Raw genomic sequence first — 26678 nt, forward strand, 5'->3', positions numbered from 1 at the left:
AGGACCAAGGTAGTTCCATAGTCAAGAAGAAAGGGGATAGTGTCCTTTCATCTCCTCAAATTGACAGTGCAGATGCATGGGTGGGCAGTAGCACACTGAGCACAGTGGTCAACCAGACACATTCCAGGCGAGATGGATGCAATGACAGACAAGTTTGTTCATTAAGGCTGGTGTTATGGACAGTTGGTCTCGACACCTTGACATTTTGGAAGATTGTTTGACTTGGAAGATGGCTGAGTTAAACCTTCAATCTTGACACATCAAAGCTGTTACTGTTTGGTTCTGTCTTTCCAGACTGCAGGCATAAACAACCAACAGCCATACCACATTGAAAGCACTGCTTTTCATCTTATCAGTGAAGTTAAGCAACGTTGGGTTTGGCCAGTACTTGGTTGAGTGACCACCTGGGAACGCCAGATGCTGTTGGCATCTTTGAGACATTTTTCGCATCCATGGTGTGAAGTCTTAAAGGATTATGCCCTCCTGCCGTTCTGCCTGATTTGCTGGGTGATAGACAGGGTATGATCATTCCGAATCTAACGACCATGGCGGCTACCAAGTGACCACAGGCCATCTGCATTACCTGCTAAAGGACTTAACCTTCAAGTCTGAGTGCTGATGACTCGTTAGTTCCAGCTTGGCCAAGAAGTGGTGTCCAAGAGCACCATTTCTTTTGATTTTGTGTAATGATCAACGGGCGTACCCCACAAGTGACATGGTGGACAACAGTACATTCCAGGAAAGATTTTGCAAGGCCAGGGGCATTGGTCTGCCCCTCGCCTTCAGGAAGACCCTGTCTGACAGGTACTCCCCCTGCCTTCAGGATGTTGCCTATAAATCCTTGGACTCTTTTTCCTTGGGTTCTGTGGTGGCTGCACATCAGTCATATTGTTCACACAGCTCCCCTTGGGGACAGGCGGCATTTCACCTAAGGTGTACAGTTGCAAAACAGAGGGGTGTGTGTGTGTGTGGGGGACTGGCATCCTACCTTTCTCTTTTATACCCTTCCTCTCCAAGTGGACAGAAGGACAGTTAGCAAGCCATCATGTGCTGGACAGGTGTGCATGCAGGTTTTCTAGATGAATGAGTATCCTATCTATAATCTAGCTCAATTTGGACTAATAGATGCAAGTCCTATTGTCTCTAGCAAGGGGAGAGAGAAACTGACAATGAACAAACCCACTGGTTATCTTCGGCTTTATTGTGCTTGACAATAGGGGTTCATCCAAGCCTTTCTTCGAGTCAATGATGCTACATCTCATTAATCTGAAAGGCCCAGAAGTCTGGCAGTTGAACATTACACATGTTCAGCAGATCAGAGGCATGGGTCTCCTTCCTTTGCTCTTACATGACCAGGAAGAGACACCCCAGGTGAGGCAAACTACCAGTCAGTTCAGAGATTTGCTCAGAATTCTTCCACCAAGAAGAAAGTCTGTCATATGTAAAGACCGAAGGTTTGTATACTTGTAAGAACAAATGACAAATTTTTAAAGTAATTTGCATTTTTCCTAACATACAAACCTGAGGCCTTTACATAAATGGGCCACCACTAGCCACCCCTCATTCTGCTACCTGGGCCAAAAGGTAAAATGAATTGGTACAGACTGGATGGCAGAGTTAACTCCCCTACCGTCAGTAGCCAACTACCAATAACCACCTTTTTTTAGTTAAACGGCCAGTTCCAGCTTGCGCTGAAAATAAACCCCCATATGTAAAGACCTAAGGTTTGTATGTTAGGAAAAATACAAATTACTTAGAGTAATTTGTCATTTTTAGGCAGCAACCATGCCAAGCTGAAATAGTTTGTAAAGTAAATACTGTAACGAAAAAGTCAGTATAATTTTTTACAGCTATTGACATTTATTGCTTCCAAATAAAATGTAACTGCATAAACAAGCATGCATATTATAATAGTTTGATGCTAGAATGGGAATTTTTTATAGCTTTAAAGCTAGAGGAAAACCAAATATAATCATTCAATGTAAATTATGGTAATAAACCCACATAACACATGAATTGTATGCATAATGGCATAAAAATTTAAGCATGCCAGAAAAACTTTTGCGTGGAATTTTTTATTTAAAAGATTGACAAAGGAGCAGTTGCTAAAAGGATAAAATTACAGTAAAAATAAAATGAAAAACACCTTGGCATTTGCCATGTTATGTATCGTAACCCTTCAGAGGCAAGCTGAAATATTTGATAGAAAATTATAAGCAACATCAGCAACTTTAATCCAAATCACATTCATTACAGTATACATAATATTGCTACTTAAATTAGGCTATAAAAACACAGCTGCATATTGCAGACACCCTGTCAATATCGAAAAGGACAAGCTTCTCAGGTTATCAGTTGAAATCATGCTTTTTTTATGTTATTACAGTACATAAAATTGGATGTTAGAAGTTGAATTATTTCATAAAACTGCATGCTCTTCTGAGCACCATGATCTTTGGGTAACTTGGTTAACATGCAATAAATTATGTTTCATTATATATCTCCTGGAAAAAAGTATTTTAGCCCTTACACATGTATTGCAAAATTCTTTTTTGTATTAAATTCTTTGCAATGCTTGGTGAGCAATATTTGAAGCAGAAAAATCTTTGTTCCTGCAATATACAGGATCACTTACTCTATACCTAAAGTATTCAAAGTATGCTGGACTTCATTACAGCAACTCATTACCCTCAAATCTTTATCGCCTGTGCCTTGTGACTGAAGTATCTGTACAGATACTAAATAAATAATTAAAAATTTTCCCCACAAATATTTATTCAGGGAGAGCACTTGCAAGTAAAATATTATTATTATACTTTGTAATGGCCAAAAATACTGACTTGGCACTTTTTAAATTCCTTGGTGCATTTGTAAGCTAATTGTTTATACAGGATCAGTTGTTTATACATAATCCCTGACATGTTGCTTTAAGAAGTTCACATATTCTGACAGATTACAATAAAAATTAACAGAATTTTAAAAATTCATATCAAAAGTGGTAAAGCAGAAATAAAGTTTGTAAAAGGAATTAACCAGTGATGATGACAAATTTCAGGAACTGGCCCAGAAACGATAACACACCAGCAGTGTCAGTGCTATTTAAGGACTAAAGATCAAGGATAACTTTGTCAGCACCATAAAATTGCCTAGCTCTAAAACTGAAAAGATTAAAGATACAAAAATAAGGCATAACATTCATATGATGATCAATGGTTGACGTGACTTGCTTTTTAGCCTCATCCATGAGAAGTGTTGCTTATATTTTCCTTAGGAATCACCATAGTGAAATAAATCTTACTAGGTGACCATAAGTAAACTGGATTATAATAAATGAAGAAAGATACTCCTGATTTCTAGAAGCATCATGCAAATTCATTTTAATATTCTAAACTACCTAAACAATTTGGCTTCATGTTAATACAGTTTAGAAAATATTCTGTTTAGATGTTAGGAATAAAAAAATAAGTTTTCATAACTCATAGCCTTCACAATTCCTGTAACGAATGAACTGGGAAAAACTTTGTAAAAGTACAGTACATTTAAATGATATGATATATCTCATAATTCTTCCTTAGATAAACCTAGCATTAACTGCATTAAACAAATAATCTGCTCAAAATATGTCAAATTTCTTTTATAAAGATCATTGTCAAATTAAGTATCCAATGAACATCTGTCATTGCATTTACTCAAGTAAGTATTTTAAAGTATAACCCCAAACCTCTTAACAATTCCTTAACCACTGAAATTTAACCTTGCCCCCCCCAAAAAGGAAATCCAACCACTAGGTAATAACAATTAGAACACGCTCAAGAGAAATACTGGTGGTTGTTAACAGTGCAGAATTTGAGCGCCTTAAGATAATGACATTAATACCTTTAAGAGTCAAAATCATTCTATGAGAATAGGCTAATGCCTGGATATGATGGGCATTTTACCAAGCTTTGTGTTTCTTTCATTATCAAACCTTTTGTAATCCTGGTACAGTACTTTTCATCATGAGAACAACATGCCAACAATCAAACTCCTTTACCTGAAGTAGGTATGCTTAGGCTTTATTGTTCTTAGTAAGTATCATACATCTCAAATAAAGAAATAAACCCACTTTTTAATATTTAAGGAGATGGTTGTGGCGAACACTATTTTGTGCACTTATACCATAATAATTTCGCTAATAATTTTGCTCATTCAAATGTCACGGTAAAATTTACATGCCAACTCTCGAGGATTTCTAAGTAACAAATGTATTGCATTTATTTAATTACTTATTTACACGAAAGAAGTATATCTCTCATTTATTCAAAGCTAAAAAAACACTGGCAGGTAGCAGACATCAAAATGTCATATTTATAAAAATATTAATCACAGCTACAATAACTACAGAACTGCCAATTTATTAGTACAATTTGAACCTGCAATTCAACATTCGAAGTCCACAGTTTATGACTTCAGGGCATGCATAGGGTTGATATTTTTATCATAAAATCACTTAAGTGCTAAAAGTGACTTCACAGCATTTATGACTATGGATGGGCGAGTTTCAAAAGTACTTGACAGTTCGCAGAAGGCAGATCCACTGCTTGCACAATATATATCTTGTTTCACAATTTTCAGATGAAAATCCTATGACCATCTAAACAAATCTCATCTGCATTTGATGGAAGGCAACCCTGATATTATGACTTGAGCTTTGATGGGACTATCAACGCACTGCAGTGTCTTTCACTGGTTTATATTCAACACAAATTGTCAACTTTTATAGTCACTCAGAAAAATCAAAGTACTAAAAGTTTCACATACCATATGTGTTTATACAAGAGCTGATGGAAACAGTTTGCAACTGGTTTTCCAATACAAATTTTAAAAATCCTGAAAGGAACATGATATGTAAACCAAGTATTGCCACAAGAGCTACTGATAATTTTTGCAAGTTAAAAGTTTGCATAGATAATGTCTTCATGACCTTGCATGTGGACACTCGATAAGCTTTCACAAATGTTTGGTCAGTCTGGCATTATGATTTCAAAAGTCAAAAAAGCTGTTGCACAGCATAGACTCTGGTTTGATTTAACAACTTGACGGGCTCAACGTGATTTTTACAGGTCATGGCTAAACAGCTGTCCGCCCCTGTAAAGGATTGCTATATATCCAATTATCGCCTACCAAATGAAATAATCTTGGCACCCACTCAACACCACTCTCCTTTCGCTGCTTTGCTTCCTCACGTTGCTTCTGCTCCAAGGCAAATTTACTAGCCGTTGCTTGTTCTATATCATTGAATCTGTTGATGGAATTTGATCATATTAACATGGAAAGATATGGTACCAAATAAATATCTGGAATCATGACTTATTAGAATAATTATTGTACTATACCTACTGTGTGACATTTAGGATTTAAGAGGAATAAATAACCTGAAATTTCAAGGCTACTTAGTTTTTTTTTTTTTTTTTTTTTAACCTTAACATTGAGTTATAAATCTTGGCTCTCACAAGGGTTTTTAGTCAAAAAAGGAATCACTACCAAAGGTGCTTTTCATCTAATGAATTATTTTTGTAAAATTTTATAACTGGATCTTCTGAAAACATGGGAGATCAACAAAATTTCTAGAGATTTGCGTCCAGTACTTGCTATTACTGTTGACTGAAATTTGGGCATTCCTATAATATATTTTATTGTTGTGTTGAAATTTGGGCATTCCTATAATATATTTTATTGTTGTGTTGTACTGCACTGTCAGCTAACAAGGATCTAAGTTATACAGGGTAGCCATTAGGTAACTGTGTTGAAAAGATGTGTCCAATTAAAGCTTAATGCCATCTCACATTTCTTTAGTTATGAACTGATGGCTGCTGTAATCCTACTGTGGGTTTAATCTGCTCTGTTATTGGTTTCATCAGTCCATAAGTCATGCTATATATTCATCATAACAGACAAACAAAAGGGTTATGTAGTTGATCTTTTGTGGGAATTTTTAGGTTTGATCTAGCTGTACTAGTTGCAGACATGATGCTTAAATGTGTTCATTTTGTTTGATGCCTTCATGAGCACAGAACCAACATAGTACAGTGTCAAAGGAATTTATAGGACAGTAATTCTTATTGCTTCTGTGACACTTGTAGAATCATTGAAAATTGTAAACTTTTGCAGATATGTATTTTTAATCTTTACAACAGAGAAAATTAAGAAAATACTGTTTTAAAAATCTATATATAATGAAATTAAAGTTTTTCTGGAGACACTAGGAATTCTCACATCAGTGGGAGATTTAACTCATCGGTATATATTGTAGTGAACCATTTTTGCCAGGTATGTTCCAATAGTAAAAATGGGCACATTTTCATTTTTAATTTATGCATTATCCAAGGTGAGGAAGTTCTATTGTGGGAGGGATGATTAAATTTAGATTTATAAAATCTCAGTGAGTCAGTTAGCTATACTAGGAAAAAGTGATGAATGATTACTTATGAAACCATATCCTTCTAATCAAATAATTTTCTGGCAGTACAGTCACTTCCAATTACTATATAGAATCTGAATGGTTTGCATGATCATGTAAAGATTAAGGGTGGCTTGCTACTTCCCCTGTGAGGAGAGTCTTTGGGTATCACCAATGTAGAGCTATCCTCAGAGGTCCCTGAAGTCCTCAAGGAAGTCACATTTTTTTATCTTGGAGTGCCTCTGTGAAGACCAAACTTGTTCAGTGAAGAAATGCACTACCCTAGGACATAACACTGATTTCACTGACTGCAATTTTTCATCCACCATCTCAACTCCTCTTACACGCAACATTTATTGTCATGGTTGTTACTGTTGCTTGAGTATTTGAGGTCTTCCAGATGAGATGGTGGTCCTTCAAGTTTGTTTCCCTGAGCAAACCAGATACAGTGCCAAATCATGGCAGCAGTGGTGTGTTCCTTCAATAATGTCACAACTTTAACCTTTGGTATTTAGAAGTATCTTCAGCTAGAATGCCATCCCATCTCCCTCTACCAGAAAGAAAAGAGCTACTTATGCCTCTTGAGTGACCTCATGTTATCTTTCTTGAACCCTTCCTAATTTCATTTTCATATCCAGATAGTGTCTAACCACAAAATTAAACCACTGGAGGTTAATAAGGCTCTGCTGGCTGGTAAATTTTCTGCTGCTTTTGCCGCTGCTGGCAATGTCTGGAATCTAGGTATTAACACTGTGTGCCCTAACCAATGTTGCAGGTCCACCCCTGGTGATCTGTGAATGCTACCATATCCTGAACTATTTTTCTGGCCTTGGCACCCACATCTAGTCTTTGAGGGACATCATTACTTCTCTTTATATGACACCTTACTGACCAGTCACATGTGCCATGATGAATCAGTTCATGCTTTGCCCTCTCCAGTCTGATTTGTCCTTCTCTGAGGGAAGGTGGGGAAATATAGATGAAAGTACAAGCAGCTCTCTTTCTTACTGTTGTACAAATCTCTGATGTTTGTCCCTTGTCTAGTCAATCATGGACTGGCTCTTCTGTAATCACTTGCCTCACCTATACATCTCAAAATTTGTCAAATTAAAAATGGGTTCATCTCTCACATGAAATGTAGATATTCTCATCTGTATCAGAGGACAAACTACAGGCCTCTGTCTCCTTAGCTTTTACAGCAAATAATTCCTCTGGCTCTACTTTGGTTGACTATATAGCCTGGAATGTATACAGCTCTTTGTCACCACCAAATGACTGGCTACTCTGTATTCTATGAATCTTCTTTGATGTGTTAAGGGATCACAATGCCTTAGCTGTCTTTGATAACAAGGTTTCTCTTCCACCTGTCTATTCATCTTTATGACTAGCATAATCTCAATTGTTCCCATGTCAGGTATCTTCATCTCTCTCATCACTGGCTCCCTGCAAAGCAGGAACTTACGGACAAGATTTGTTCAGGCTCCTTCATGACTATAGTTTTTGAAGCCATTTCCATACGTCTAGCCTCTATGACTGGACAGGACTCTGTAAGATTCCTAGTAACTGGATCATTACTGGGTTTCTCCCGACTGATTCCTGGTTAAGCAACTCTCTTGCTAATGGTACTTAACCTACTCACTTCTGAGTAGATCCTCCTCCATAGCAATTAAGTTCTTCATTGGAGGCATGGGTAGAGCTCTCGGCTAGCATGCTGCTGGCCCAGCGTTCGACTCCCCGACCGGCCAATGAAGAATTAGAGGAATCTATTTCTGGTGATAGAAATTCATTTCTCGTCATAATGTGGATCGGATTCCACAATAAGCTGTAGGTCCCGTTGCTAGGTAACCACTTGGTTTTTAGCCACGTAAATTAAATCTAATCCTTCGGGCCAGCCCTAGGAGAGCTGTTAATCAGCTCAGTGGTCTGGTTAAACTAAGATATACTTTTTTTTTCCATACCAATTAACCTTTTCCAATGTCTTGTGCTTCTTGCAGTTCTGCATAGCTCTTGCTTGTAACACTCCTCAGGCAAGACTTTCAAGTCCATCTACATACTTCTCATCAGCCACCTGGAGTGGTATAAAGGCTTCTCCACTGGCAGTCCTTTATTGCTTGATTGGTGGTACCTCCAAAGACAGGAATTCCTCTTGGCATGGATAGGAGTTGGGTATTTGGCACAGAGAGGACTATAACTGGATTATCCAATATAAAACAACCAAATCAGCTGGATCCCTTTCTGCTTACAGAAATTTGCTGGTGTAATGATCCATTATCTTTCCTAGTTATCAATAGCACTCTCTGTGGCTATTATCTCCAAAATAACATCTAACTATGTTGGACAAGTGTCCATATTGTTAAGAAGGAATGTAGTACAGTACTTAATAGGAACACAAGTAAAATACACAAAGCAAAATATCCTTGGATTATATCAATTCTGTTATTGTCTTTTATTACCAATAATTAAAATCACAGACTGTGTTATCTTTACCCCATTGCTTTGAGGTGTTATTACCTCTTTCTTTGTGCAGAGATATCCGTTTTACTTTATTTAAAGATGTTCTGTTTCAGTCCTCAAGGAAATAGGTCACTTGACCTTGGGATTTTTTTTTTTTTTTTTTTTTTACTCTTGCATTGTTATCAGGTTTATTTTCTTTACCACTTTGGTTACGGTTATTCTCAAAAGGTCTCCACTGTCACTACAAGACTGTGGGAATTAAGGTCAGTTCAACTGGTTGCTGAAATTTCCTAAAGTCTGATTGTTAATTTTTTGGCAATTAAGGTGCTTTTAATTTTCTTCTGGTTGAGTTATGCAAGATTTTTTTATGGATATTTAAAACTACTTCACTGTGACATGAAGTCACAATTAGGGGATGGATTTATCTGGTGGTGTTGGGGTCACCTCAGACATACCACAAATGCTTACACCACTGCTAGTACCTTAAAGCCTTAAAGGTTGTCAGTTCATTGAGATCAGACCCAGTACAGCACTAGGGGAAGGGCTCAGGATCTCAACTTTTAAATGTTAGGCACTTGAATTTTATGGGTGAGGGGCTTGTTATCCTCCCAATTTTGTGCATTATCCGAAAAATAAAAGGAACAACAGTGTTTCAAGTTGTCAACTAAAGACCCAGGATGAAATTTTGGAAGAAATGTAGAGTTGACGATGGACACTAAACTGGAAGAATGAACACTGTTATTGATATAAAAGGGAATGAAGCAAGTGACTCAAAGAATATCACAAAAGTCCTTTGGTTTACAGTGTGACACCACCTCCCTACACATGCAATTTTTCCCTTAATTTACTCTTAGCACAGTGGTAATAATGTTAATTTTACTCTTTGCTGATAAACAAGTCAAATTATAAAGCCAAATTTTGATTAGAAAGAAAATGGTATATAAGTGAATAAAGCAACAGAATGGAGCAAAAATTAAAACTGGTTTCTCTTCATTTGGCATACAGAACATTACACCGATACCTACAGTTGGATAAAGTATCAAGAAAATGAAAAAGCATAAATGAGAATACATACCTTAAACCTGCTGTAACTTCTTTCCACATGTATCGGGATTCATTTACTTCTTGCTGAGCAATAGGTTTCACATTCTTCTTTACTGTCCCCATACTGAACGTATCAACAAACTTTTCTGGATCCTATTTGAATAGAAAGAAATAAACATAATGCCTGTTATGGTTTTAATTTTTAAAATAAAAAGACACTCTGGCTATGTACAATTCCAGGATATATCACTACTCCCTAGAAGGTACAAACACTTCAGATGGGGTTGGGTGGACCCTATCAGGGTACCCCTCAGTACATGACTGCTGCATGGGAAAGGCAACATTCTCATTTGAAGCGTCTTCCTCATGTAAAGCAGAAGACTGTTCCCTTAATCTTCTGGGCTCAGAAAGGAAATTTCAGTGCCTATATCCACTTCATGTCGGGTATCAGTGACCTCTCTCCCAAGGAGACACTCTTTGTCTCCATCGGAGAACTTGAAGTGGGAGTTCCTAGAATCCACTGCTTTTGGAGTATTGGCCCAAATGTGGATTCTTCTCAGAGAGGGATGGAAACACACTGCCATAGTTCTGCCGGAACATGTACAGTAGTCTCCTTCTTCCGTACACCTATTGAAATCTCACAGAGACAGCTTAAAAATGGTCTCTTTCATCCATTAAACTTGCTGCCAAAAGCATGTGGACTATTTCACACGTGTCCAGCCAGCAACCAAATTCTCCTTTATTCCTTCAGGGGATGGCTCATAGCAGGTAATTATGACCCATTTCCAGAGGCGAAAAGCAGATTGAGCAATTTGCTGTGGCACAGGTAATTTGTAGGTCCTAAGAATACCTTAGTTTAACCAGACCACTGAGCTGATTAACAGCTCTCCTAGGGCTGGCCCGAAGGATTAGACTTATTTTACGTGGTTAAGAACCAATTGGTCACCTAGCAACAGGATCTACAACTTATTGTGGAATCCAAACCACATTATACCGAGAAATGAATTTCTATCACCAGAAATAAATTCCTCTAATTCTTCATTGGCCGGCCGGGGACGAACTCGGGCCTAGCAGAGTGCTAGCCGAGAACTCTACCTGAGTAATAGTAGCCCAGTACAGGCAGTCCCCAGTTATCGGCGGGGGTTCCGTTCTGATGTATGATGATAACCGAAAATCGCCAATTACCAAAAATCAGCAATTTTCGGCGCTGAAAATCACTGATTTTTGGTTATTAGTGCACTCTGTTAGGTATGTATCAGCGCCAATACCCAATTATCGGTGCCGTTATGCGGAAATCAGCAATTTTCATCGCTAAACAAGTGCCGTAAAACCGGATCGCCGGTAACCGGGGACTGCCTGTAGTGATAAAAAGAAATAAGTGTCTAATAAAAACTATCTAGTGTTAGCTAACTTAATCACTGTATAGGCTGCAAACACCAAATTAACCCAGGCCTACAAAGGCCACAAGTTTATGTTCATAGTATGATGTAAGTAAACATGATCTATGGGTCATATCCGTAAGATAGTAGTAATGTATTAAAATATTATTCTCAATTACTACAATAACGTTGCCTTAAAGGATTTATTCACCAATGCTTCTCAACTCTATTAAGACAAAACTAAATGGATATCCATACTGTCTATTTCCATACATTACATAACCTATGATTGCCCGGTCTATTCCCTAGCACCAGGGAAAGGTAATGTAGCCTAGGCTATAAGCTACGTTAGTTTGTAAATAAATAAAATCAATAGTTATTGGAATTATTGGACCAAAAATGTAAAATCACCATCTTTAAAATTTTAAAATGTTTGGCAAAGTTCACCATTACAAAAAAGAACTTTTGTATTCCCTTAGGAAAAATACAAATGTCATGACAATTCTCAACCCCTGTGACATCACTATCAGCGGAGTAATACCTGTTGGAAGTAGATCAGCATGAATGTATTCCTTTAACATTGGAAAGAACCTCGATATTCAAGATAACTGGGGAACTGTCAATATCACAAAACCACTTAGTTTGATTATAAAATATACTACAAAGGAAATACTGGCCTTTAGTAGACACCAAGACTCGCAAGTCAAGCCCAATTGGGAACTACAATCACGACTATGTTTCGAAAACAAGAGGTTAGGCTACCCCAATTTATCATTTCGTTAATTTCAAATTATCTGTCAATGTTAAAAGGGCAGTGTATAATACGTTTCAATAACAAAATTGTCTACTATTATCATAATGCCTTAATGCTAATTCTCACTGTGTTAAACAAGAAAAAACGGCAGGGCAATTACAGCATAGCCTAGCGATCTACTCCCAACTTCTTGCCTTGCAAGCGGCTTAATGGCTCCCAATTTAAACAAATATAAGCCTACTCATTCAAATTTTAAAAAACTAAAACTTTTCACCTGGTCTAAAAACTAAAACTTTTCACCTGGTCTAAAAACTAAGCACTTAGCTTCACTCGTATTTTATAAGGTGAAAAAATACATAGTCGGATGCAATTTCCAGAGCACAACCGGGAACTAGTGAACTCTTGGATAGACCAGAGTGTAATAAAGTTGGCTGGAACAGGCTGTTGCCACATCTGTGCGAGTATGACGCTGAGCCTAAGTAGTTGCTGTAGGATAGGAGAAAGAGCCCTCCTGTCCTGAGTCCTTTATATTCTATCACTGTGCCAACAAGCACTACAGTGCTCTGGCCGAGACCAACTACAAGAGAATTCTTTGTAATTTGTTGGTCTGTCTTATGGAGCCCTGGGGGAACCATGACAGTGTAACTGTTTTGAGGATTCACAGAGGCTACCAAAAATAGGTTTTTGTTACGTCAAAACCTGTTTTATAATTACGCATCCCAGACTGTTTTAATCATATCTAACTTTTCATAAGGTCTCTGCTTTTAAACAATGCATAAAAATCAAAACAGGAAAATTCAGTCTTGTTAATTACAGTAATACTAAAGATCAGCAAAAAAGAAGTACACTAATGGTCAGAGTTAGTTATCAACAATGCTGAATAATCAAAATGGATAGCATTACGGAAAACAACAGTATTTTTGTTACAAGAGAGGATATCCAACACAATACAGGCTGCCAAGTGAAAGTTAAGGAATGATGGAAGATGGGTGAATCAAAAGAATAAAAACAAGGAACCTATGTCATCAGAAATAAACAACAATAAAAAAGGTAGAAAATGCAAAGAATACAAAGAGAAGCAGAAGTGTGTTGAATCTAAGAGGAATATCTATGGAAAAAGACAGTACTAAAATGTAAATATAGGATAAGTGAAAAGATGGGAGCCTTCAAGTTATGGTATAGGGCAGACACGAAAAGGTTATGAAGATCTACTGGGATATGAAAAGGGAGCTAATTGAAAGCTTCCAAGGGCAGACATGAAGGTGTGGGAGGAATGGAATCAATCTACTACAACAAAGGGGGAAAAAAGAAAATGTTAGGAATAGCACACTGGTTAAGGAAAGAATAAAACTGGATAAATTAAAGTTCAAAATGATTACATAATTTAATATTGGATTAATACACTAACAATCTACAAAAAGAAGAGGATCTAAATAAACTGGAGAATTTTTATAATAAATTGTGTTAGGGAAGCAAGAAAACAGAAAAAAAACCTTGCTAGAATACTGATAAAGATATCCCATTTAAAAAAAAAAAGGAAAAAAAACTGTCTGTACTAGAACTCTCTTCCTTTATAAGGCAAAGTGCCAGACACTTAAAAAGAAAATGGAGGAGATTCTAAAACGCATACTAAGATTCACAGCTTAAACACACCAGGAAGATTGTACCACAAACCAGAAGTAGAAGAGAGATTGAGTGTCCAAGACTGAAAAATAGATTGAAACACCAAGATTTAGATGATTTTTGCACAATGTGCAAGGAAGAGGACAAACAGAAACTTGGTACAGTAGATGCATATGTAATGGAACACTGACAGTTGGCCCAAAATGATTTAAGTAAAGTCTTGCATCAGAAGGAAATTCAAGTACAAAATGCTCAAGGTAAAAAAAATTGTGGAGAGAAATTATCAGACATTTAGCCCAATAACTTGAAAACCTGAAATAAAAAACAAGATAAATAAATAAGCTGGTTCATAAAATGCCATCCAGAATGAAGAGGTCAGTCCTAAAACTTGAAATACAGACAAGAAATACATTAAGTAATGAAGATGAACTGTTACCAAGAATCAAGAGGCTATTTCTAAGAGTTTAAAGATTTGACCCAGGGGTCTGGTTAAAATAATAGTGATAACTGAATAGTTTATTGATTGCATCACTATAGGAAATTTCTGAATGACTTGGCTTAAAATTCCTCTAAAAATTTACTTAAAAACTGCAACTTGAAGTAATAAATTTCTAAATTCTATCTAATTTTACCAAATAAATTCCTAAAATTATTTATAATTTTACAAAGTAAAAAGTTTCCATGTTGTTAATTTTTAATCTTTACCATAACTGTTGCAGTTCAATGAGACCACTGAGTCACACTGCTAGCCTCACTGGGTTTACCTGAAGGATTTTTTTCTTGAATGAGAATTGAAAATTGCATTCAAAGTTTTTATCAAAATTAAAAGTGGAAATTGGTAAAGTTTAAGAAGTTGGACAGCTAAGTAAGAAAGGCCAAAAATTACAGATGAAAAAGACAGAAGGCAAGGTAGCTGTATCCCCAAAGGAAAGCTGCAAAGAACCTTTATTAGCATTTACAGAACCTGTTGGAGCATAATGATAAATCCAAACTCTGCAAGGCCTTACCCCATCTCTGTCTTTCCACTTGACATTCATTACACCATTCCACTCTCCCTCCACTGTAAGAAATGGTTTCTTCTCCCCTGGGTTAAAAACTTCTGCACTTATCCTATGTTTCTTCCCTCCATAAAATGGCTGAAATCATAAAGGGAATACATTAGGAAATAGAAAATACTGTTTTTAAATACTGTGCTTATACTTGGAAAATTAACCAAAGCCATGAATTTCTCAAGTACTTTGTACAGTGAGAAGCTGTAAAAAATGTAAGCTGCCACATCAAACTACAAAAGATCTGCCAGTGGAAGGTATCTGTTGATTTCAAATTATAACGTGCTTATTTTTCTGACTTGACTGTTTAAGTATGTCTGTAAGTTTGTTCTTTGACCTTTATTATCAGCAAATAAAATTCTCCATTCTTGAGTCTAATATTAAGTAATAAGTACTGATATTCACTGTTGACCTACTACAAGCTAGCTACTGTTGGAAAAGCTGACTTGCTCCATAATATTTCACATTTGAATTTAGTTTTCTTTAACGCTACCAATCCCAAAATGTAAAATTGACACTTTCACAGGGGTTAGTGTGATGCCCTGATTTGAAGAAATAGAACATAAGCAGTATTTCTAAATCTCTAAATTACAAGCTCAATACTGTCCTTGAACTTTGATAAAATGATATCAATAAAATGGCAACAGTTGTAGACTAGCTCACTAACAGAACATTCCAAACAGAAAGTGGCTTCTATCTTCTTATCAATTCATAGACAAGAAAAAACAGTGGGACCATCTTACTTCATTCATATTATGTACAAGAACAATACAAAAATTCAAACCTATAATAAAATTGAATAATGCCTTACCTTTGTTAAGAATTCTATATTCCCACTATAACCCGTTTTGCTGCAAGTAATCTGACATGTTCCACCAAGCTCCACCCATGGAACAGTTAAAATTGATCTGAAAACAACATGAAGTTCATTGGACGTAAGTCTGGTTCACCATGAAAATATTGGTAACGTCAGTCACATAAACTAATAAAAAGTCAATAGCAACTGACATTCACCCAAAAAATGCAACTGAAATACAACAATGCATAAAACAGAACTATGACAGAAATCACTTTACGGTAACAAACACCAAATAATAATTAACTAAATCTCTTCCACTGACCTGCCATAACCACTAGGAAAATTGAGTATATATTCTTCATCATGATCCATAACCGATACACAACCCTGGCCAATATTATTTACACATATTGAAAGACCAAGGAACTTGGATTTTGTCCAGATGTGGCCACAGAACGATATGCGCTTGTTTTTATTTTCAGCATAGAAGGCAGAAATAGGAGGATGATGTGAGACCTGCTCTGCTATGAAGCTCAAGTTGTTAGTTGTGGCCCAAGGGATAGGACCATCAGGTACTGACTCTCCTCCTGGTGGGATGCCAGGCACATCCCAATAACATCTATTAAATGGTTTTTGATTAATAATGGTAGAGTGAATGAACAGAAAAGTTAAGATGTAATTAGCACAAAAATCTTTCACATATTGAGCTTGATCTCTGCACAAAAGATAGTCACTTTTAGCAAGTGTATGCATGTCTGTTCTTCAGTACTTACTTGAATACTTCCCCAAGTATTGGATTGTATGGCTTTTTACAAACTTCACTTTTCCGTCCTGCATGGAAGGCTGACAGGTACCACTTGACGACTTGTACCATCCGATCCTGAGGTGTTTGCATGTCTGCTATGCTGTAAGGACAAATTGAAATAAATGTAATCGGAAATTTCTTACATACAATTTCTATTACATCACTTGTTTAATTCTTAAACTAGTATGCAAAATATTGGGCTGTAATTTATTATATATGAGGAGTGACAATGCTTTCTTCAGAAACACTTTCAAAGGGCAGGTTCTGCACTGCCTTCTTGAGGAGTCTTCACTTAATTATTTTAAAAGCTATCATAACCTGAGGTATAATACCAACTGAAATTCTTACAAAATGAGATCTGAAAGTTTTCCCATCAGTTAGTACATAGAAGCACTACATGCAATTTGCTTTACACATGCCTGCTAAACCATGTCATCCCCCAAATAAAAACAATACTGCAGGAGGTATATCACCTCTAGACAAATGTCCTAAGAGAAAAAGTGTGAGGTAACTTCTGCAAGTGAATAACAGACTTAGATACTTTAATGCAATGGTCAACTGGAGCATAAACTCATCCTCACCAAACCACTGAACTATTCTTCATCTTTTTCAAGAGTGTAACTCGTTTAATGTTTAAAAGGATGGTTTGCCATTACCCATAACAATAGTTTGAACAGTTCTATTATTATCATGGAACTTTTCCCCCAACAATACCTACAGCTAAAACAAAAGGTTTGCTTTGTGCTAAAATCTTGCAATAATGGATAGAAATACCCTCAAGTCAGCAAAAAAAAGCTATGATATCAATGCCACTGAGGAAAAACCAAGGACAAAGGTATTTATGGGAACACCTGTACTCCTCATTATGTAAAGTTTTTAAATAAATTAAATAACATTAACACATACTGTAATGTAGCAATGCAATCAGTTTTATAAAAAAAAATAATTAAAAAACAAGCAAACTTAATAACTAGACATTTTTCTTTATTTATTAGCTACAGCAAACTTTCCTTGAGACAAACTTACCTGCAGAAGAGGTCAGGGTGAGCAAAGAAATCAGCATACATCTCCAGTAAAGATCGCCTTTCAAGAATGAAGGTTGGAAGCACGACTTTCGTTAAATCCATTCCAATTTTCACCTGCAACAGTTAGTTTTCTCATTTATAGGCGATGACACATGCAAGTTTACAAGAGGCTGCAATGCCAAGACACCATGCCCCTTTGTCTTTAATTCTTATTATTTCTCAATTGATGATATGCATATGTTTATTATCTATATTTATTTGTTACATTTATCTACCTTTTACTATTTTTCTCTCTGATCAATTTTTCTCTTTTCATTATATGTAATCTATTCTTTGGAAGTTTACTTGGAAAGTCAATGTCCTCTTTAGCTTATTCCATGTGAGTGTGGGAATAATTTGAATACCTGTAGTAATATACTAGAGTCTTGTAGTAAAACACTTTGTTACTGGATACTGCAAGATGATGGAAGTGTCTGTTTCAAGGCAAACAGGGTTGTGATATAATTTTTCATTAAGTAACCAGGATACGAGAGTAAAAATTGGATTTTTAGCAACATGAGAAGGCAATTCGTAAAAATAAGATACTCTTTGGGAACTTCTATGAAAGAGGGAGTTAATAGGGACTACAGTATTTAGCACTGTGCATCTATCTTAAGCCCTTTGCAAGTGCTTCTCAAAATCAATTTTTTTTTAATCTGTTCATCATGTGCATTCACAGTACTTGTGTTGTGATTCTCAATCTGTAAGGAAAAACTTCTGTGGAACCTTTGTGATTCTATGTGCATAAATTTTCTGTGATAACTTTTTAAAAATTACAGTTGCATTATTTTCCGTGTACTGCACATTATCATTTTTACACTTTATGGCAAGTATAACCGTTAATTAAGTGCATAAACAAAATATAATTTCATGTGGATTTTACTAAAATACATAAATATGCATAAATATTATTTTGCATTTTATCATCTAAACTGTTTACTAAGTTGTTAAAAGTTTATCAGGGGAGCCCTGTGCCAGCAGAAGTCTACCCTAGACTAGACTTGAAAACTTTCTTTGATAACAGACATTTTCCACCAGTGGATACCCTAGACCTCCAGAGTCCATTATGGAGAGATTCTACTGTAAAAAAGAGTGAAACAATGTTCACTGATGTTGTGCACAACATAAAAAGTGACTTCTAAAATCTTACGTGTATGACAAATACTGGATTTTCTTATGCATCATATATCAGGCCATGTGATAACTACATTGAAATTAAGCATGATTTGAGGGAACCTGTCCTATAAATGTGCCCCAAATAATTTTCTTAAACTTACATAAACAAAATATGCTGATACTAATTTACCATTACTATCCTCAATGTTATTAGTTACCATATATTTACAACTGAGGTCATTCCATTAAAACCCTGTAGTTAATAACAAAAGTTCCTACTACTTGATTATCCTGTGTCATACAGTAGGGTGAACAATGGAAATTTCAAAGTTGCTCTGCACTATACAGAAGGGTCATCTTAAAAAAAAAAGTGATCCCTGATACTATATTTGCAAAGATAAGTTTCTCAGCTGACAAGAATTGCAAAAATTCATTAGGTACAACCCCTGCATGCATACAACTACATTTTAAATGAGCACCAGTGAGTCTAGAGAGGTTTTGGAAACTTACGAATATATTCTCTTCTGTAACCTGGAAGATTTATCATGTAATAATACTTATGTATACCATGTACATCTTCAAGTCTAGTCATCCTATACCACTAAGCAAGATATGCTTTAAAATTCTCAGATATATTTTAACTATTTTAAGGACTGCCCTTTTAAAAACTAATTTTTCCCAAAATGATAAATAGATTAAATTCCCACTAAAAATCTTGTTTGAAAATTTGTGAAACCCAAATTCAACTGTATACAAACATGCCAAGACTAAACCATTAATTTTTCATGGTAAAAATAACTTCCTCCAAGACTTTTAACTATAAAATAACATGATTTCATTCTGGAAAAGAACAAACCTGTGACAGTAGATGATGTATGACAGAACCATGATTTTCCATGGATCCCAACTCCGATTCATCATCATCCTCATACATACGATCATAATCGATAGTAGCATCACTCACGCTGTTGCGTTGTTCTGAAGCACTGCTTTCTGTAGGGCAAATTTGAGTAAGTTGGAAAAAAAAGTACAGCAAACAGATTTTCATAAGCAGGATATAAATGATGCTGTAAAAGAATTTCACTAAAGACTTCTAAGCAACTAACTTCTTTTTAATATTAAAATATGTTTTGTAAAACAAGACATTATCATTTCAAAATATGTTTTGTAAAACAAGACATTATCATTTCAAAGTCTGATTCCTCTCATCAGTTTGTTCAATCTGACCTGATGCATTCTGAGTCGCCAAAGGAACTGAAGCACTGGACGGGGAATGTGTAGGAGCAACACTTGGCTGAGTTTGAATGGCTGAAGGCTCTGAAAAAAACAACATTTGTAAGACCTTCTGAATGATATGTGTGCTGCGTAAGGGCAACATCGAGTGAATCCCTAGTTATGGTGTGGGACTTACATACTGTATTTCTTCGTGATTGGAAATGTGGGATTTGGAATTCATCAACTGCATCAACAATACTGTACTCATGATCACTGGAAAGGTGATATTAACCTGTAAAGTACTATTGGCAATGGGCCTCCCCTCAGTAAGCTGAAAGGCTATAAACTGACTTGTAAGGTCTGATGGATTCTTATTTAACTCTTGAAATGCTACAAGTAAAAGAATTTATTTTCAATTATTGTTTCATAAGCATACCCCATACCCGAACATTGTTTTGTTCTTTGGTTCACAGTGATGACCTAATACCCACATACATTAAATGAAAAGGATGATTATGCTCACTGACTGGCGATAGCCTCAGCTGGGCTGGCAACCTTATATCGCTATACCTGCCCTTCCTTTAGCATGTAACTTCATTCCAGGAAGAATATTTGTGCCCAACCAGACAATAAACAATCCTACACTTTAGTACATTACATACCTGAATTACTAATTAGGTGGAAACTAGTTGACTGATGTAGATTACCACCTCTTGCAATTAGGTTAAAATGAGGATATGAAGGTTCTGTTTGACCAATGCAACAGTATTGTACAGGCAGTCCCCGGTTTACGACAGGGGTTCTGTTTTTACACCGCATCGTAAACCGAAAATCGTCGCAAACCGAAAAATCGTTGAAAATCGTAAAACATCCTATGAAAATCTTACTTTTAATGCTTTGGGTGTATTGAAAACAATGTAAACTGCATTTTTATTTAATTTTTCATAAAAAAAATCTCCAAATTTTTATTATTCTGCCATTTTGGAGACATATTTCTTCCGTCGGGTCGGCGTATGACGCTTCGTAACCCCGGAACATGCGTCGTAAACCGGGAAATAATTTCTGATGAATATATTTGAAAAGCGTCATAACCTCGGGGTGTCGTGAGCTGGACCTGTCGTAAACCAGGGACTGCCTACTTAGAAGCTGGTCAGTGGGTAGGGCAACATAAGATTACTTCTGGTGTGACCCTCTGAATTTTATGAATTGTGCTATTTTGTAGTTCTCTGAAATGTTTACCAGCACAAAGTATTAGGAATGCTTGTCTCATATATATACAGTAACATCATATATGTCCAACGTAATTGGAATTTCTTAGACGGATCCATTCACAGAGACCTGGAAGATAGAGTTGGGACTGCTGGCTGTGTTACTCTGCATCACGATGACAATGTTTACTCGTTTTTCCCTATGAACAGATTATTGCATCATCATAAGTGTTATTGGTCATTATTTTAGTTTCTACAAATTCATGTTTGTATTTCAAAGTGTTTAAAGTTAGCTGGCATCCATGGCAGTCAATGTTGTGATGGCTAAGGAAGGTTGAACAAATCTAGTTGGATCCACAAGAATACTCTCTATGATGTGAGGAAAAGCCTGAGAACTTTGGGCAGGTAAGCACAAGCCATGGGATATTGTTGCAACGGCTTTCACACTTTGATGACAGGCATGGACATGGATCAAATGCCAGTAGCTGTTTACAAAGCTATTGTTATTAAAAGGAAATCTTTATCAAGGTTAAAGTAGCCTGTCAGCTCAAAGATTTTCTGGCTATGCTCCCATTACAAGCAGTTTGGAGTTTCCCTATACAGCTAACATGGCTGCATTACTTGCTGTGAGACCAAAAAGATCTCCCTAAACATCAGCATTTTTTGCACGATATTAAACTTTCATTGCCTGTGCAGTAGATATCAAGTTGTCTGTGTCAATAAATACTTTTACTTTGTAGATAAAAATTGATTTTCAAAAGTAGAGCTATATCAAGAAATTAAGAATGACCATAGACCATGGTTGAATTTTTCCACATTCTTTTTACAATCTGGATGTTACAGCAACTGTCGAATCAAATGAAGACTACGGTATGAATTTCTTAGAGAATTAACTTGAATACTATGGTCACTTCAAATTTCATCTAGTATAGTAAAGCACGATCTTGGCAGCCCTACCACCTGGTATCCCAGGAACCTATGTACCAACTCGTCACTCTACCCTGCTTTTCCTATCACAAGTCCAACACCAATACTATAACTCTCTCTCTCTCTCTCTCTCTCTCTCTCTCTCTCTCTCTCTCTCTCTCTCTCTCTCTCTCTCTCTCTCTCTCTCTCTCTCTACTTCTAAAACATACTTTACAAATATATCGCTACAAATAGCCTATGCTTACATAAAAGCAGATTTTGCTCTCTCTCTCTCTCTCTCTCTCTCTCTCTCTCTCTCTCTCTCTCTCTCTCTCTTTTAAACATGCTTTACATATATATCATTACTCAGTCTCTCAGAGAAAATATAATGAATTAAGTACAGTATTTATAAATAGTATTTATAAAAAAAAGCTGACTGTGCTCTCTCTCTCTCTCTCTCTCTCTCTCTCTCTCTCTCTTATAATATTGCATTCATTCCTATATTGTTCTACACAATTTCCCTTGGATATTGCCCAAATTTTAAAACATTTTCTCATTATTTGAGATCGTGTTTCCAATTACAAATGAAATTTATTTCATTTATTATTGTCATAACATAAGTTACGAATAAGGTTTTGTGGTGTGTTTTTAAAGAAGGATGATCGATATTCTACTCTGAACTAACATTAACAAAACAACTGTAACGAATAGCATAGAGGTTGTTGCTGCATTCAAGTACCAATGATTATAGGACTTTACAGAATCTTTATGGTTTTAAGTTATTGGCAATCTAGTAAGCAACCTTCTAGAGTTGCCAGGTGTGGCATTATTAAACAATGTTTCCGATGATTTAAGAAAACTGTATCTTCACTTTTCTGCCGAGTGTACATAGAGTGTTGAAGTGAAAATAGATGTATGCTATAGTCTCTAGAACTAGAACCTCAAAGAAGAAGAGCCTTTCACTTATAATGATATTCATTTACTGATCAATCAGCTTCCTACTCTTTTCCTCCACCTTGGTGATTTTAATGCTCACAACCCCATATGGGGTGGGAACACGACAGATGCCAAGGGTAAGATGTTGGAGGATATTATGGATGATCATAATATCACTATACTCAATAACGGAGCCATGACTCACCATAACATCTACTCCAATACTTATTCTGCTATCGATCCGAGCTTTTGCTCATCTAGTGTTCACACTGACTATGAATGGTCAGCAAATGAATATCCAAATGGGAGTGACCACTTCCCAATTCATATAAAAAAAGTTAAGAATCAGCCCTCTGAGTCACCTCCCAAATGGAAGGTAGATGAAACAGACTGGAAGAAATTTAGTGAGTCTGTTCTCATGGAAAAGAACGTAAAATCATTTCTATCTAAATAAATTCCCTAAAAAACTTGATTCCAACTAAGTTACCCTTGCCTCAAAAGTGAAATCCTTCTTCAAAAGAGATTTCTTTGAAGCTGGCCATTTAAAAACCAACTGACCTACTGTACATGGACATGCAGCTGAGCTAGTGTTATCAGCTCGACAACGTTGACCATTTAAGGGTAATGAAAGGTAACTAACACCCCTCTGTACTGTGGGTATGTGGTCATCACTAAAGCATAAAGGCTATGTAAGGAAATAGTTTGTGATAAAAACCACATACACATAAAGAGTATACGTACTGTATTTTCAAGGTGATTATTAAAACTTATTAACAACTAATAATTATTGTTCATATTAATTGCAATACCCTGAAATTTCAGGGTATTGAAAGTAATTGGTGGAAAATTTTCTTTTCATCAAGAAATACATTAAATACAACAAAAAATACATAAGTATGGATGCTGATGAATCAACATACATAACTATTATACTGACAAACAGCTCCATAATCACTTCAGTATGTTTTACGTAAACACTCAACACATGCTTCTCTGTGACTTATGTATAACAGCTACTTGGTTTAGGATTATTAAAAATACAGACAGACAATAATCACAGCTTCTCAGAAAGCCAGCCTGATTTACTCAAGTGAAACTACACTTGGTTTCCAAAGCTGTGGATTTCACAACTTCAGTGTGCCTATATTCAACTGTGCAATACATATTCCTTTAGGAAGACTGATCATTCCTAACATACTGACAGTGACTTTTCAGAGAATTAGAATCAAAATGTATTTTCGGAGCTATGATATTTTTAAAGTTAACAGAGTCAGTTTAATCAATATACAAAGGGGAAACTCGCATACTTTGACAGTTTGTCTCGGCAACACACTGACTGAAAAACCCTTGGTTCTGACTCAATGTAAATTTTATTCAAAATTATGTTTACCTTGTCCTATTGTGGTGTTGACAATAATAAAGTGTAAGTTATGATAACCTACCCTTTAAGCTTTGATAACCCTCACATAGTGTACTCAGATTTAAACTAAAATGTACTACAAAAACTTTAATTAGGCTTTGGGTGATTTACAGCATTAATCTTCCTCTAGCAGAAAAAAAATGCATATGACCACTATTCCAAGTAAGAACATGACAAAATAAGTCTCAAGAATACTTTCTGAACAGAGACATCTCTGTTTCTGCAATGCAAAATGACACATTTTAGCTGACCTTGAAATTTAGAATGCTACTGTACTGTACCCCAAAAAGGGTACAGTGTGTCTTACAAATCAAGTACAGTGCCATCTAACCTGATCTAGAGCTCTGAACATTTATCTGCTTACCTGCAGGAGCAGCAGAATCTCGTTCCAAGAGAGGTTGCTGTGAGGCTGGATCACTGGACGTTCCCCCAACACTATTGGAGGCATCACTTGTGCCGGTAACTGCAATGGTTTCAACTGCATCTTCAAACAATCGGGGCCCACTGCAAGCAGAAGAGACAGGGGGTTAGAAAGTAAAATCATTACTGCCATGTACTAAGTAGAATGGCAATACAAATTGTTGGTGTTCATATGAAGGATATTCTTTATTAATGCAGATAAGAATTATTAACATTTAGTGAGAAAAATACTAAAAGGAAGGACCTGGGTTGGTAAAAAGCCAAACACTTATATTCCGAAAGGAAAAAGCATGCTAAATTGTGTATAAATAATGGTGCAATAAACTTGGACTATCAAACCGACCTAATGTTATGCAAAACTGGAGTTCACTCCAAAAGCTAAAGGAAACTCATCCACCTATGCACCATGCAAATATGCAGTTCACAATCAGTGCTTCAATTATGGCATTGGATGCAAAAATCTATACGAACTACATCAACAGGGCATGGCTGGATATACAAAAAATAACTGTCATTACCTTAGCATTAGCAAATGCACTTAAAATTAAAATCCATCACAGATCCAACAGCCCTTCTTCAACATAACGAAATGAACTTGCAGTGATTAAGCATTTCATGTGGTAAGATATAAACATAAAATATAGTACAGTGCTAACTTGTAAGTAGTAATAAAAAAAAAATGTAATAACTTTCAAGGTAAACAGTTATATACTATAGTGTACTGTGTTGTGATGACAATGGCATCATACCGTATACAGAAAAATTTCTTTGATAAAGTATAAATTTAAATAACTTTCATATAATGATGACAATGACATCATATACAGAAACATTTTGATAAAGTATAAGTTTCAATAACTTTCATACAGTCACGGAGTTAATGACCTTAATACACAGTTCCTTTTAAAGCAAGCACAACCTTCAAATAATATGCTGCAAAATGTAACATTTGCTATGTTACATGAATAAAGAATAAATTTTCTTTACACTCTCTTCCTGGTTTTATTGTGCTTTACATTAATATGTATTGTCAAGGGTGAAATTAATAAGGCAATTACAATGTAAATAAAAGTTCATTCTAAGCATTAATGGGTAACTATTGTCATAAAGCTAAAGTACAGTAAAACCACGAACATTTCCAGAGACCCTCGATTGTTTCACTAACAAACTTTCCATCTAAAAAAAAACTACTGTTTAATTAAGGCATGTTGTTTCTAGGAAGGAAACAGATTGGTTAAGAGGCATTCATAATTGAGTTCACATCCAATCAACGTTCCTAATCAGGTATTGATTAGTCCTTACAATGGCTCCAATGCTACAGGATGGAAGTGGTTCCATCTATTTGGTTTCTTTTTAATCTTGATTAGAACTCCACCTTTTGAAATGCATCTGTGCGAAAAAGGCACGATAAAACCCCATCCTGCGGCCAATCCCTTCCAGCTAATACCCATACTCATAAATATGAATGTATTTTCAGGGATATAAATGTCATAATTTTAAGGATTCTTCACAATGCAATGCAGCACAGCCAAAACAATATGGCAATTTCGTTGCTGTTTATAACCATGTCCTACAAAGTGAGGGAATTTGCGAAGCCTTATAAAAATGTACAGTATGAAATTGGGTTATGCTTTTATTTCCTATTCCTGTTTTCATAAGTTTCGTAAGTGAGTGAATCAGGAATGTTCAAAGGCTAAAAGCACGAGATTTTGTCTTACTGTCTGCAGTAATAATACTCAAGAACCAAGGCAAGTGCCTCCATATTAAATGTCTCCAAGATGAGCAATATCAAAGTTACCCAAATACAATTTGAAAGATATAATTTTGTTTTTTATTATCCATTCTTTACATGAGAATGAGAAAAATAAATGCTATTTTAATATTTAATGATCTCTAAAATCTTTTTAAAATCTTGCCAAAGTTAATAACGTAACCCCAAAATTTATTTTATGCAAGTTTATCCTATAAATTTTAATGTTTAGAATTTTCATCATCTAACACCCATCATGAATTTAACTATATTACTAACGTGTAAAATGTCGATATG

At 35.9% G+C, this 26678-nt stretch overlaps 1 protein-coding gene and 1 pseudogene across 1 annotated transcript in view; one reads left to right on the plus strand and one right to left on the minus strand.

Annotated features, from left to right (window-relative positions):
- The first annotated feature begins 310 nt into the window (after positions 1–310).
- On the plus strand, positions 311–429 carry LOC136850277 (5S ribosomal RNA; annotated as a pseudogene).
- A 1630-nt stretch (positions 430–2059) lies between these two features.
- LOC136849730 (oxysterol-binding protein-related protein 9) overlaps positions 2060–26678 on the minus strand; it is a 272256-nt gene continuing 247637 nt past the window's right edge. The window contains exons 8-17 of the mRNA XM_067123106.1: positions 24576–24715; positions 19754–19843; positions 19383–19519; positions 17373–17485; positions 16315–16446; positions 15864–16160; positions 15554–15650; positions 14701–14829; positions 9969–10090; positions 2060–5281 (exon numbers count right to left, since the gene is read on the minus strand). Coding sequence (XP_066979207.1) covers positions 5110–5281; positions 9969–10090; positions 14701–14829; positions 15554–15650; positions 15864–16160; positions 16315–16446; positions 17373–17485; positions 19383–19519; positions 19754–19843; positions 24576–24715 — 1429 coding nt within the window. The 3' untranslated portion in view covers positions 2060–5109. The remainder of the gene's footprint in view (positions 5282–9968; positions 10091–14700; positions 14830–15553; positions 15651–15863; positions 16161–16314; positions 16447–17372; positions 17486–19382; positions 19520–19753; positions 19844–24575; positions 24716–26678) is intronic.

The sequence above is a fragment of the Macrobrachium rosenbergii genome, chromosome 21 (genome assembly GCF_040412425.1).
Source record: "Macrobrachium rosenbergii isolate ZJJX-2024 chromosome 21, ASM4041242v1, whole genome shotgun sequence".
In the NCBI taxonomy this organism is placed as follows: Eukaryota; Metazoa; Arthropoda; class Malacostraca; order Decapoda; family Palaemonidae; genus Macrobrachium; species Macrobrachium rosenbergii.